The 14,710-nt window shown below is 35.6% G+C and overlaps 1 protein-coding gene across 1 annotated transcript; it reads right to left on the minus strand.

The window, feature by feature from the left end:
- Positions 1–5: 5 nt before the first annotated feature.
- Positions 6–14,030, minus strand: usp44 (ubiquitin specific peptidase 44). The gene is given in 7 exon segments (NM_200257.1): positions 6–988; positions 4,372–4,577; positions 4,654–4,762; positions 5,158–5,353; positions 6,611–7,879; positions 10,825–11,086; positions 13,998–14,030. Coding segments are annotated over 6 exon segments (2,088 nt in total). The 5' UTR covers positions 11,002–11,086; positions 13,998–14,030; the 3' UTR covers positions 6–857.
- Between the last annotated feature and the right edge of the window lie 680 nt (positions 14,031–14,710).

Raw genomic sequence — 14,710 nt, forward strand, 5'->3', positions numbered from 1 at the left:
AGCTGTTTAGAAAAATGCAAAAATATTCTCCTTTTATTGAGGTAAATTTCTCTATGAATTGAGGTAACAATTTGCATAGTTTTACATCTATACCTGCTCAAAAGCGGAGGAGGAAAATGGATTTGAACAGCCAACGAGATGTGGAAACAGGAGATTTGAGCAGGAGTGTATGAGAGTCGAACAAACACGTACATCTAAAATAAGTGTACGAACTACAGAAGAGAGTCTACACGCCACAAACAGACAAAGGGAGAATATAACAGCATACATTGTCTATTTTTTTTTTGCTGGTGAAAAAATCTTTGACATTTTCCTGTAAAATGGGAAAAAAAAGTTGTCTACCCAAATACCAGGTATAAAAACTACATTCTGAGAAGGTGACAGAAAAATTCCTGAATCGCGCCTCGTTTAAAAGTTATTAACATCTTAAAACTGATCTGACTTGGCAGGGCACTTATCAAAAACAAATAATTTGTCTGAAGATAATAAAACACTTGAGATATGAAGACAGAAAACCTCTTTTTATACTGACGCTACGAATGTTTCAGACTCGGTACACATTCACAACTCAACTTTGGTTTGCAGACGATAAACACGGACACTAGTGAGACCAATAATGCCTCAGGCTTGGACCAAATTCACTCTCTTTGCACACACACACACATACACACACACAAATGAATTGCTACAATCACTGCAAGGATGCTGAAATCTGTAAAACTGTAAGGCATAAGTGTGCGTGTGACAAAAACATACCCCCTTCCACATTTGCTGTACACTAGAAAAAGGAGACATACTAACCGTCCCGAAACTATATGAACAGAATGTACAAACGGACAGTCTCTACATCTGAAGGGTCAGAGGTCACTCTCTTTGCTTTTGTCCTGAGCGTTTCTTTGCGTGTAAAAGAGAATGTAGGCCTGGGCCTTACACACTTCCTCCACCGCGCAGACACTCAGTTTAGAGTCATTACAGTGCACCCAAAACCCTGGAAACAGAGAGAAAGAGAGAAGATGCGTTAATTAAAGATGCCTTTAAGACTTGTGTTCTGAATTACTGAATCATTAAGGGAACCATGTGTATTTAAAATGATCGTTCACCTAATAAAATGAAATGTACTGAGCATTTAAAACTGTATGAGTTAAACACAAAAGAAGATATTTTGAAGAATGCTGATGACCAATAGCAATTAACACACATAGTGGGAAAAGTACATATCCGCTTGTTAAGTGTGACGTCACGCTAAGTGGCTTCCGGGTCCAAGTGCTCAATTTAACTGTATGGGGAGACTAACAAATGGTAATAATAAATGTTTACAAAGCACTGTAATACTTTCAAAAATCATGATCGCAATAAATAACCATGGCTAATAACAGATGGCCAGAAAGTGATTGATTATTTATAAATTGTTCAAACATTGATGTCTGTGATGCAACAAATCCAGAGACTGTTGTGTACACAATCATTTTATATAAAATTCACTTGAATGTGTATGACATGACAAAAAAGTGGTTATAAACGAATATTTTCTCAATTCAAATATGTAGCGGCTTGAACGTGGAAACAGTATTACATACATCATGCCTTAACAAGCAGATACTATGGAAGTCAATGATTACTGGTTTGCGACATTCTTCATAATATCTTGTTTTGTATTCAACAGGTTGTGTTCAAACAGATTTGGAATTTGTGGAGGAAGAGAAAACGTTTTTTTAAATTCGTTTTAATTAAATTTCTTTTAATTATGTTTACCGTATGAGGCATGGTATGAAGGTTTAAAGTACAAATAGAACTACTGTATTTTTGCTGAAGTCTTTCTTAGGAGAAAAGAATGTGTTTTTGAGCTATTAAGATGTCCAAACTGTCTATTTATGGAGAAACTATTCTATAAAAATGAATTACTGGGTGTATGTTATTAAGGATGCTCCTATACCACTTTTTCCAGGAGTCAAATATGGATACATTTTTGGTAATCACTAAAAGAATGCCTGTATATATAAAATACTTTCTGTTGTCATTTATTCATCCTTTACTAGTTTCAAATCTCATGTTAAACACAAAAAGTATTTTGAAAAATGTTGGAAACCTGTAACCATTGATTTCCAAAGTACAAAAACAAATGCTATGGAAGTCATTAGATACAAGTTTCCTTTGCATTTAACAGAAAAAAAAACTTAAAAGATTTAAAACAAGGGTGAGTAAACCATAGGATTTTTCAAAATGTAAAATATCTTTTTTAAACTCTATAGATTTTTTTTGTTTTTAACACAAAGGTTTGAAATAGGGGTGCACGATATTGGAAAAATCGGACATTGCGATATGAATATAACTTCAGCAGATGACTTCAATAGCTCTATATGGAATGGCATCTTTAATTTAGATTGATTGAAATACTCTTGTAGCCGAGTGAATCGAACAAATTGCAAGCGTTAATAAAATAAAGGTGAAATAAGTAGTGCTTTATGGTTTTCTGAGGAGCAATACAGGAGCCAAATATGATTTGAGTGCAACTGAATGATTAAATGTAATGTAAAAAGTAAAATAAAACTGTAGAATCTTCATTGCTGATCAACCATAATCCCAACTCAACATTGTAAATACTGCAATGTGACTACTGTGAATGCAAATATTGTGATATTGATGATAAACAATATATTGTGAAGCCATAGTTTGGAACCACATGAGGAAGAATAAATATTTCCTTTTGTGTGCACGATCCCTTTAAGCCTATTAAAATGTCTTGTGTGAGCTTCTTTTACCACTTTCATTTGCTCAGTCATATTTCCTTTTATTTGAAAGCGCATTGCACATTACCGTGTTTTAATTTTAACTGTGCAGTTATCAAATGGCATTTAAAATAATAATGTAGTGAACAGCGAATTAAATAGTTTTATATTCCAAAGCAACTCAATGGTGCGTTTACACGAGACGCGGATGAATAGTCAATCGCGAGTGATTAACAAGTCAATGCAAAGATGTGAAAAGAGATCTTGGGGCGCGATTCATGCAAATGAGGCGGCGTGAATGAAACAATTCACACAATAGAAGTGGCACAATTAAATGTTTTGCACGTTTCATTTGAATTGAAAAATTTGAACTCAAGCTGAGATTTGCGGTGCATTAACCAATCAGGAGCTTGCTCTAGTTTGGGTGTGATTATGACGTAGCCTGAGGGAAAATCCTCCTGTCGACACCAGACAATAGCTCATCAAACTGGGCTCGGCTCAAGTCTGAAGCACGGCTGAAAGCCTTCCTCATCCAGATATACTGTAGTTTCTGAAGGAGTTGATGAACTCACGGTGCTGGGTGCACCTCTAAAAGGATCTAGTGGACTCAAGGCGCCAAACAAATCTACGCTGTTTATCAGTCTTCCTAAAGCCTGATTATGCGGCGTGACCCACGGCGCAAACCTTGTGTGTTGCCGTGCATTTATACTTCTGCATGTTTTTTGTATTGCTATGCAATAACATCTGAAACGCTAGCTGGCAGTAGGTTTTAATGTTGCTCTGTGTCAAGTTTCTCCGCTGGTGTTTTTGTTTTTTCACTACTTTAATGTACAAGTCAAACTTGCTCATTTTAAGGCGGGAACTGGCGATCGTGCAGCAACTTTGATCATTAGGGAAACAAAAAACAAAACTTTCCATCTGGAGCTCCTTCACAGGACTCAACACTTGTAAACACTCGCTCCAACGGGTTCGCATGACTCTCAGTCCTGCCCACACTTGCTACCAAGGCGACCAATCACAATTGCGCTATACGTCGTTGCGACGTGTAGTTACATTTTTTGAGAGGTGCACATCAGCGTCGATGAGGGCTATACAAACACACAGCCTAAAGCACAAAGCACAGCTACTTTCTCAATAAAATCCTTGCTAGCCATTTAGCAACGAAGCTAGAGTCACCAGGCAGACAAAAACCTTGCCCATGACTTGAATCAACGTCTATTGTGAAGTGAATTTGACATGAAAATGAAGTGGGCAAACTCAAAATATAATATAAAAAAGTGTGATGTATTTGCGCATGCCATATCTGGTGTGAACACAGCATTAGAAAGATCAAGCAACCAAACATGCAAAGTGACATATTTGAAACATGAAAAACTTGAGTATTTGATAAGTATTACACAGTTTCACTTAAAGAAAAATATATTTTCTAATTAGATATTTTATACATAGTATTTCATTTTAATCCAATTATAGAAACCTTTAGTCTCTTAAATTTCAATTTAATTTATTCTGTTGTTAAGTTTCTTTTGGTTCCAGAGCAATTTATTTAGTATAAGAATTAGTTCATTTGTGTATATTTATTACATAAAAAACCAACAAACAGGATTCTTCATTGAAATGGCAGATGCAAAGAATAATGTTTTACCTCCTTCAGTATTATAACAAAAGGCAGTGTAATGGCCTGATCCGAATCCCTTCCCGTGATGCATGACGACAGCAGAAAGTTGGTAGAGGAAGTGTTGAGGATGGGGTAAGTTGCCGGAGTCTTTGCAGCAGTACGGCTCCATGTTCAGCTCCTGCTCAAACTGAACATGAACACCGATCTTCTCCCTGTGGTTTCGACCGGACCACCTAAACATATACATGCATTAACAATGGATTGACCACAGAAACCTCAAAGTTGTGAAAAATGCATGTGTGTGGATACCTGAATCGTTTGAGGTGCAATCTGAGAACATGAGGCAGTTTGTGAACCATTAGCTGTTTCTGAGCTTCAGTCAAGACCACCTGCTTCGAACAGAATCGCCGTCGTTTGTCTAATAGAGAAAGCAAAACAAAAAAATGTGTAAGTACATCGATTTGTTTTTGACCAGTGGGATTGTCTTTTTTTGGTAAAACTTTGATGTAAAAATTGAAAGTGTTCTCTTTTTTTGATTTTAGATCGTTGATTTGGGCTTTTATCACAGTCTTTTGGATCATTACCAGAATGAGAGTGTATTTCCTAGCCATATTGGCGTAAAAAAATACTTTTCACTTTCTGGTGTTTTTTCACTAATGGTGTGATCTAATTCAATGAATCATGCTAAACTAAGCTAAAAGTGCTACCACCAGACCCAGAGGTAGGCTAAATCGCAGTATAATTCCATGGGACTGAACCTATTGAGGCCTATTTCCAAAAATGCGAAGTGTTCCTTTAATGTTTCCAACTCACTGTTGCAGTAGTCGCAAGCATATATGGCTCCTTCCAATGCCTCAGTCTCTGTAAACTTAGCCAGCATCTCTGTCAAGCCACAAGGAACTTGTGCAGCATCCTTACTGTTGCTGTGGTATCGTTCAGGGAATTCCAGAGAAAGATCCCAGAAGGGCTCAATTGTGTTTGAGCGATGATCGCATGCTAAACACCTCACCTACAAGCAAAAAAAAAAACATGACACTTTAGTAAAATAATACCAGTGTTTGTCTCAACATTTGTCATAGTGGACGAAAAAGCTGTCACAAGTATGCTTTACAGCACCCCTTGTGGCACCACTGATGAAACAAATCATGCAGTTTAAACAGTGCACTGCCCCCAGTTTTTATTTGGTCCCAGATGCCACACTTAACTCTTTGCTGATCTCTGTACTTTCTACATAGATAAGTATTTGTCATCAATGTGTGCTTCTGCTGAACCTAGGCCTACACGACCTCCACAAAAGTGCACATCAATGGCCTACAGCAGCTTTGGACACTTGGGAACATACTTCTGGAACCTAAAAATGTCAACTAGGACACCCTACACTAGGGCACCCAGTCTTGCTCCTGGAGGGCAACTCTAACCTCGAAAACAAATTAGGCAAGTTCTAAAGGTCTTTATGATTTCTATAAACTTTCAAGCAGGTACGTTTAGGACAGGTTGTACCAAACCATTTAGGACTTTTGTATCCCAGGAGCAGGACTGGACACCCCTAGTTTACGTATTTATGGACTTCATGGGCATGGCAAAAATCAGCAAAGAATCTTTCAGAATTACTAGTAATGAAATGATTCAACGTCTCACTATCAGAGTTTTTTTTTTACCACCATAGCCATGCAAGAACAATGGAAGCGCTTTCCTGCCTCTGAACAATAAAAACTAAATTATTTAATGGAAAAAAAAAACTAAAAAAGTCGCAATTCTGATTTATAAAGTCAGAATTTGGAAATACAAAGTCAGAATTAAGAGTTATAAAGTCAGAATTCCAAGTTATAAAGTCAGACCATTTCTAAGTTATAAAGTCACAATACCAAGTTATGAAGTCGCAATTCCAATTTAGAAAGTCAGAATTTTGAGTTATAAAGTCGCAATATCAAGTTATAAAGTTAGAATTTCAAGTTATAGAGTCAGAATTCTGAGTTTCACAGAGCAGAGAACCTAAGAATGAGTCTTTAACATTCCATTTATGGTCAGTCACCATAACAGGAAACTCTTATAACTTAAAATTCTGACTTTATAACTCAGAATTCTGATTTTATCATTTTTTCTGTCTTTTTTTTATTCAGTGGTGGGAACGAACTTCCATAAAAAAACAGATATAAAGATTGAGCACAAGACTGAAGCCTTGCAACTGTCACCCTTGACCCACTGTGAGTACTTGTACAGTCTGTAGCTGGTTTAATGTTTACATATTAATCAGGAAACTCATTACCTGACTGAGGAGCTGGCCATGAAAGATGGTATTGACCACACTGAGCACCTGTTTGATAAGGCGTCTCTGGTTGGCCGGAACAGTGGCAGGTGTTAATGTTCTGGTCCGTTCCAGCTCATGCTGGACTTTATCTAAAAGTTCACAAAGAAATTCCTGCGCATCCTGCTGTGCATAACCTCGGAACGCTGGAATCAGCTGCCACACAGAATGCAGCATTGCAAATGGGGAAACCAGAGCCCACTTGCCTGACCACATCACCTGAAAGAGTGTGTGTAATTCGTGACAAAGCGAGATATGTTTGGAGCTGGGCTCCTTGGGTTGTATGAGCTCCATGTTGCGTGAACGGGAGGCTCCTCCACTGAGTCCGGACCCCTGATTAAGGCCTTTGGGCTGGATCACGCGCTGAGCAGAGAGTCCTAACTTGCGGCTGACCGCAGAGGCTAGCAGTTCCAGCGCTTGGTTCAGATCCAGTCTCAAAAAGCACTCCCGGAATACATGCAAGTGACTCAGAACCTGCAATATCGAGTTCATGTAGCAAGTATTGCCAAGGTTGCGCAAACCTGTCACTCCTGGAGTTACAGTAGGTCGCCGTTTGACGGGCGAATCGCCTGTTTTAGAAGGTGGAGCCTGTGGCCGTTTGGCCTTGGCTTGTGGACGGGGCCTCTGTTGAGGAGTTCTCTCTCTAGGAGTTCGTGGAGTAGGAGTGGAGACGCGAGCAGGAGCAGACCTGCGCCTCACAGATTTAGTGCTTTTGGCTGGTGCTCTTGCAGGTTTCACAGAAGTTGCCTTCAAGCTCTGTCGTCGAATGCGATGGCTCTTCCTAGGAGGTGCACTTTCCAACTCTTCCTTGAGCTGCCGTTTGAGTTGCCGTCTTCTTTCCCGTGCTTCACGCTTCCTCTCCTCCTCTTCCTCCTGTTGCCGTTCCTCCTCCAAACGCTTCTTTCCCCGTTCAGTTTGTGCGAACCACAGGCGAAAAAGGCGACCGATTAGAGCACGCCGGCGGTGCCACAATGCAGTGAACATGCGGTCCTCATCCCGCAACTGCAGCTCCTGCGTGCTAGGTGATAGCTGATCTCCATTAGCAGAGGATGAGCGAAGGGTACGGCCACTACGTGTGGTGACTTCATAGCACTGGCTCTTAATAGCACTTAACGTGCTTCGCAACAGCTTTAAGTCACCTGTCGCATTATCATTCAGCACGTAGTCATCACACAAGTAGCAGTACACATACAACTCATTCACCTCCAGGGCCAAAGGGTGGTGCTGCTCCTATGAACAAATGAAACTTCATTATGAAAACAAAATCAATGAAACAATATTTAAACTCAAATTATGGCCTCTTTTATTAGTATTTTATACTTATCTTTCTCTACCCTTTTACCTTCTGTCTACTGTTATGTTGATATCTTATATCTCGTAAAGCACTTTGGTAAACTACTTTTGTGTTTATTTGTGCTTTATAAACAAATGAAATGAAAGATTCTTCCAGAATTAGACTGTTCTTTTCTGATAAGAACTTGATTGTTTTTAAATGTTATACATCTGAAGGTGACATGGCAAATACCTAAAAAACAGAGATTATAATTCTCAATATTATTTGTATAAATTTTTTTTTATTTGCATTTATTTATTTGTTTGTTTATTTATGCCAGCACCAAGTCTACCTTCGTGGTGTCTTACCATGTACACCAAAATACAATTCGTCACCTTAGAAATATAAGGTTCTATCAGACATTTTTGTCAAAATTGAGTTATTGACATATTGTTACTAAATGACAACCTATTTACATTATGGGATTTTTCTATAAGTTGTTTAACTTTTAAGAGTTTGCATTAAAAAAAAAAACAAACGTTGCGCACATACTGTTAAAATACATTTCAGATTAACACTAGACCAATACATTCAGGTCATACTTTGAGGGTAAGGTTTACCCTGATTTTCACAGATTTTCCATAACATATCCCACCTTATTTTTTACTTAAGCATGGCATTGCTGTTGTAAATAAAAATGGACTCATTCACTTGCGTTTATTTTCAGTACAAGAAAAAACGTCCGAAATCAAAGTTTTAATATATTTGCTTGGTAGTTGACAAGCGGAAAAGGAATAAAATAGCACAGAAAAAAATACTAACTATAACAATAGGCAAAATCACATTTTGCAAATTTAAATTTAACAACACAAAATTAAATTGATAAATGAAATGTAATAATTCAATTGACAAACAAACATCATTATATTCCAAGACAAATATAAAATTATCTGACATTCAATGTCTGTCTAGAACTCCAGAAATATTCCATTAGGCCCTGTAGTAAATTAATTTGTTGAAGATACCTTTGAATAAAATTATTGTCAAATTGCCTTAAAACAGTCCAAATAAAATGTTTAAAAGGGATTTTAGTCAAACAAATATTGGTTCTTGACCTTTTAAAAAACAGCCATGTCTAATTCATTAGTTTGTTTGAATGAAGTAAAAAAAAAAAAAACGTTCTTCTTACATTAGGATTTTTTAAATGGTGCAGTAAGTGATCTGCCAGAATGCTAGCATTAGCATAATAGCTTAGACATTTTACGAGCCTCCCCTGCCATCCAAAAGCCACGCCTCCTTAAGTCATGAACATGCGAATAAGCACTGATTAGATATAACACTTGATCATGTAATTCAACTGTTAAAAAGATTCTATGAAGAATCTGTTCACAGGTAGCCACTGTTCAAAAATAAACAAATGTGTGAATATAAATCAAACTTCTCAGTAAAGCTGGTTAGGCGGAAGAGCACATTTACTTTTGTTTTGTTATTAAACTAAATAAAAATTTGATCAGAAAAAGGAGTGCTAAAAACTCTTTTAGAGAGAGAGAGAGAGAGAGAGAGAGAAAGAGAGAGAGAGAGAGAGAGAGAGAGAGAGAGAGAGAGAGAGAGTTTTAATTGTATTGCCATTTCAGCTTCTATGGCTATTTCATGGCAAAAAGAAAATAGATCAAGTTTATCACTTTTTATAAACACCAATTTTCTTTTAATTTAAAAGTAATCAACAGCAATAAATAATGTACAGGGTAAAATACATAAATAATAATAATAATAATGATAACATATAAGATAAAAATCTAAAACAGTTTAAGATTTCCTTTTGATAAAAATTCTACAATTTTAGATGGATTCACATTTAAAAATATTTCCTTTAAAGTCTCTCCAGATAAAAATTGTTGTCTGAGAACATTAAAAATGGGACATTTCACAAGAATATGTTTTGCTAAAAACAGAAATATCCTGTCATCTTTTTTCATTACACTTATGTATATGTTATCAGGCCAACGAGTAACTTTTGATTTTTAATCGTGCTCGCTGATCCTCATACATCGCTTTTTTCAGCTCCTTTTACAGCTGAACAACTTAATGAATGCTCAGGTCTATTTAACCGACTATATTATCGATGCTGTAAAAGGTACTTCATGAACTTGACAATATATTGCCAATCTTTTGCGGAACATTTTCAATGTATGAACAACACTGCCGTGCATATAAACTCATTCATAAACAAAAAAAGAGACGACATAAGCTTTGCGTGACTAAAATAGTTTTAAAACAAACCCGTCTACAATAAATAGTTCAGCCATGGTGTCATCCTTCAGATCGTTGATTTGAACAGCATAACATCATTAACCTAAAGCATGCAAAAGTAATTCCGATATTGTTTCACGGTTTAGAAAAGTTTTGATTCTGTATTTTTGGCAGAAACCTTTTTAGAAAAATCTTTCTTTTCATGCATTCAAGGCCATTCGATAGACTTTCAGAAAGAAGTTCAGGTTGACGCCAGATGACATCTCTAGTCTGGTAGTGCGTGGGAGTGATGTATCTGTCTGCTTAAAGAGGCTGCGCAGAAATTCAAATTTAAATTTGTTGACAGACAGTTTGAGATACCTGACGTAATAGAGTTACTTGTCGACCAGACAATATTTAATTGGACGAACATTTAGTTTTATGCCTTATCCTGAATATAAAAATACATATAAATACATTTAGATCATTTACTTTAATCATTACTATTGGAATGTAAAGAAACTTTCAACCAGCACAACAAAAAATGTTTCTGAAGACAATCACCTACTCGACCTTTAATATAACATTTTTGTGGACTTTTTATCCTATTCTATCGGTCACAACATTAATTAATGTCTTTTACAGCTTTATTGTACATAAGATCTAAGCATACCTTAAAGTGCTGAAGCGCATGTTCCTCTATGTAGCGTCCACATGCTACATGAGAACAGCTAAGACATGCCCACACCGACTCGGTGGTGTTGCAGTCCACACAGTGCCATTTCTGCGGGTTCAGGATCGAGTGGTCCTGCGCAAGCCTTAAGCGACCCACGTGCTTACACCTGTCCATCACAGTCGGTCACTGCCCTCCTCACATCACTATTGTGACGGCAGCCAGCAGTGAAACCAACTCCTCCCAAGGCATGATGGTTAATCTACAGAAACAATAGGATTAGATGAGAATGAATGTGTTTTATGTGAAGAATATATAATAATGTATCTATAAAATCCAATTTAAAGATAAGTTCAATTAGAATAGATTAATTCAAATAATAGAAAATCTGACAGTATCAATATATTTTGTTCTAGGGTCAGTAAGATGCTTTTTCATGCTAAAGTGATATGTAGTTACAAAGTCTTCTGTTGACTGCTGCTCTTTTGTATTTATCAAAAACTCTTAAAAATGTAAATTGCATCATGCTTTTCAGATGCTTATCAGCCAATTAGAATGTTTTCTGATGGATCATGTGACAGTAAAAACTGATGTAATAATTACTTTTGAAAGTTCGGCTTGGCCTTTATAGGAAAAAAATGTCTTTGGAAATTATAATATAAAAACCAAAACATTTAGTTTACATTGCAATATAACGTTTTTATTACTAGAAGATTTTCTTTAGATGACACTGTGTAAGATAAATAAGTAAAACAAAATAGTCTAATAATCTAAGAATTATTATTTTATATTAATTAAACAAATATGTTTAATTAGGACTAAAATAAATCATCTAAAATGTATTAGAACAATACAAATGAGTTAAATAAATAAAGATTTGCATAGTCATTTTACATTTCAGAATATTTATGATAGTGTAAATAGTGTGCGCACACACACAATTAACACAATTAACAAGCATTTTAACTGTATTTTGGTGCTCTTAAAAACTTTAAACTCTTACCAACCCCACACTTTGTAACGACAGTGCATATGCGTCATTGTTTACAGTATTTAGTTTGATCAGTGATCCCGTATCAAATGAACCGTGGTAAACACAGTGTACACAATGCCATAACAAGAGAGCAATTTAAGAGAGACACAATAAAACCAATTTCCAAGAACACTACAGGAGAAAGAATTTTTTTCCTGCAAAGATTTACACTGACAAAGAGAGAGAGAGAGAAAGATAGAGATTATGCACACATCTATGGAAAAAATTCTTAGCTTCTCAGGATTTACTAGCTTTTTATTATGTTGAGGTAATTATGTAAAATTTCCATATTTGTTTTATTCAATAATTGTAAGATAAAGGTTCTTCTATATTTCAAATTAACTTTCCCCTCAGAAAATAAAAACTGGTCAGAATAAAAAAAAAAAAAAAGTATTTGTTGTGATTAAAAATGAGAGTTCTTCCACCAAATATTGAATTTTTTACTCTTAGATGAAGTTAAAACATGGTGTTGACCAATTATATAAAATTACAATGCATTTGTTCGAGCAAAGCTGCATTTTTGTTTGATTCTAAAAAATTCCTTGAGACTTATTTTCCTTCCAAACTAAAAATAATAAATGTTCACTATTTTGAATCTAATTTCTAGATTTGTTTTTGTCTAAGCAAGTATTTTAGATGACATTTAATATTCTCAAAATATGTCTCTCTTAGTGTTTACAAACTACCATAATTGATTTACCAGTCACACTAATGGCATTTTCACATGTCACATCTATAACGAAAGAAAAATTGCATCCGTAACGAAGCTTTACCCTCATAAATGCAAAAATGTCAAATAAAATCTAATCAATCATTTTTTTTGTTTTATAGTAAGCCAACTCTTATTCTTTTGAGTATCATAATTTCTTTTGGATTGTGCAGTTTAATTCACAGAATTTCTACAAAGTATGTTGTATGTTATAAACCCGCAGACGTTTTTTTTTTTTTTTTAAATCACATCCATACACACAATGTTTATGTTTTTCTACCTCATTTCAAATATAAAAAATGTTTACAGATTGATATTTTTTCTGCTCCCATAACTCTGTGGTTAGCTGTTTAAAAAATATATATATATATACAAACAGATATTTTGATATTATGTTAATGTATACTTTCTCAGTGATTTTATGTTTTGAGATTTCACAGCGAAGGTCACATCCATAACACCTGAATTGCTCATATATATATGTGTGTGTGTGTGTGTGTGTGTGTTATATTACATGATACTTAAGCACACTGAGGTACTTTAAAGTAACACGATAATACACTTTCAAAAAACCTATTGAAATTATATACATCAGGACCATATTCAAATAACGTGGTATTTACAAGCCATTACATGAACCACGGTATTTACATGGTGCTACATGTCTAGAAACAGGAAATATTATGATGTTATCAAAATTAATCTGTAAAACTAAACGAAACTAAACTAGGGCACCGACTCCAGGCTTGTTAACATCAGTAAGTATTTAGCTTAGCATGTAAACAACCCGGCTTAAGCAAACGTGAGTACCTTATTTAGCTCCACAGTCGCCTGATTATCTGTGTCACGACCAAAATAACACCCCGGTTCCTCAGGGCCCCACGTGTGTTTAACAAAAACAAGCTACAAATACACCTAATTTATTTACAGTAGTTTGTTTAGCACGTTCATTTTACGTAAAGCACATTAATATTGATTTGGGTTTTTTGTTCATGCATATCTATTGCTTGTTTTTAATCAATCTGATTTTACACTCATTCAAGTATAAGGTAGTGATTAAACGAATATGTGCAGTCGTGTTGATCTCATTTAACTAGTTAAACTACCAGGTTGACTTTGAAGGCGTTTAGGCGCGCGAATGGCGAATGCTGCTAAGCTTAACCACCTCCATCATCTTCCTAGTTTTAAAGATCTAACCGGTTTAGCTGCTGAGTTCAGAGCGGCTCAGCTAGTTCAGTATCTCTATTAAGCCTGTTATAGAGGAAAGTTAACAAGCACACGAGATGCTAGTGTGCTAATGCTAAAATCACACAAGACTGGAGTAAGACTAGCATGCTTAACGGTTGAAATATACTGATGGCGTTTGATTTCCGCCGCCAATGTAAACCCGATGCGGTGGGAGTTGTTTTTAAAAGGTGATATTTTACTAACCTGATTTTTCGTCAAGCACTGGTTACTTCTGTGGCACAACAGCAAGCGCCATCTTGTCTACACACTTGTCGCGTGGAGTGTCCCTCCGTGACGTCACTCCGGAGAGGACATGCGAGTGAGTCCACTGACCGTTCAAAACAAAAGAGGCTCGTTTAATAATACCCCAAAATAAAGCTGCAGATTTAAGAAACAGATGCTGTGAGAAGAAACACGTGATTATTGTGAACCAGTTTTGTGTTTACGGGACAATAACACCGCAGTCACCAACCGCAACACTTTCACAATCACCTAGAGTGGAAACAAAACTGCTGTGAAATGAACAATTATTCCATGTATAATGGTTATATGTAAAAGTTTATCGTCAATATAATTGAATACAATAATGCATAATACATTTCTAAATAATTTTGACTACAGTATAGGCTCAAACAAAACATTATGTACAGCTATGACAAAGAAAACACTTGACATTTATGTTTTTCTGCCTTTATTTTTTATTTTATAAATCTAATAACCTTTTCATCTAAATTAAAAATTTAAAAAGTAATTTTATTCCTTCAGAAAAGTGATAACTGTAATAAGAAAAAACAATGATTTCAAATTTGAAAGACATTTGTATTACATTAAATAACAAATACATAAAAGTTTATTCAAATATTCAAATTGTTACAATTATATAATAACTCAAAAATGTATTATTAATATTCAAATAA

This window comes from Danio rerio, chromosome 4, assembly GCF_049306965.1.
Source record: "Danio rerio strain Tuebingen ecotype United States chromosome 4, GRCz12tu, whole genome shotgun sequence".
Lineage (NCBI taxonomy): Eukaryota > Metazoa > Chordata > Actinopteri > Cypriniformes > Danionidae > Danio > Danio rerio.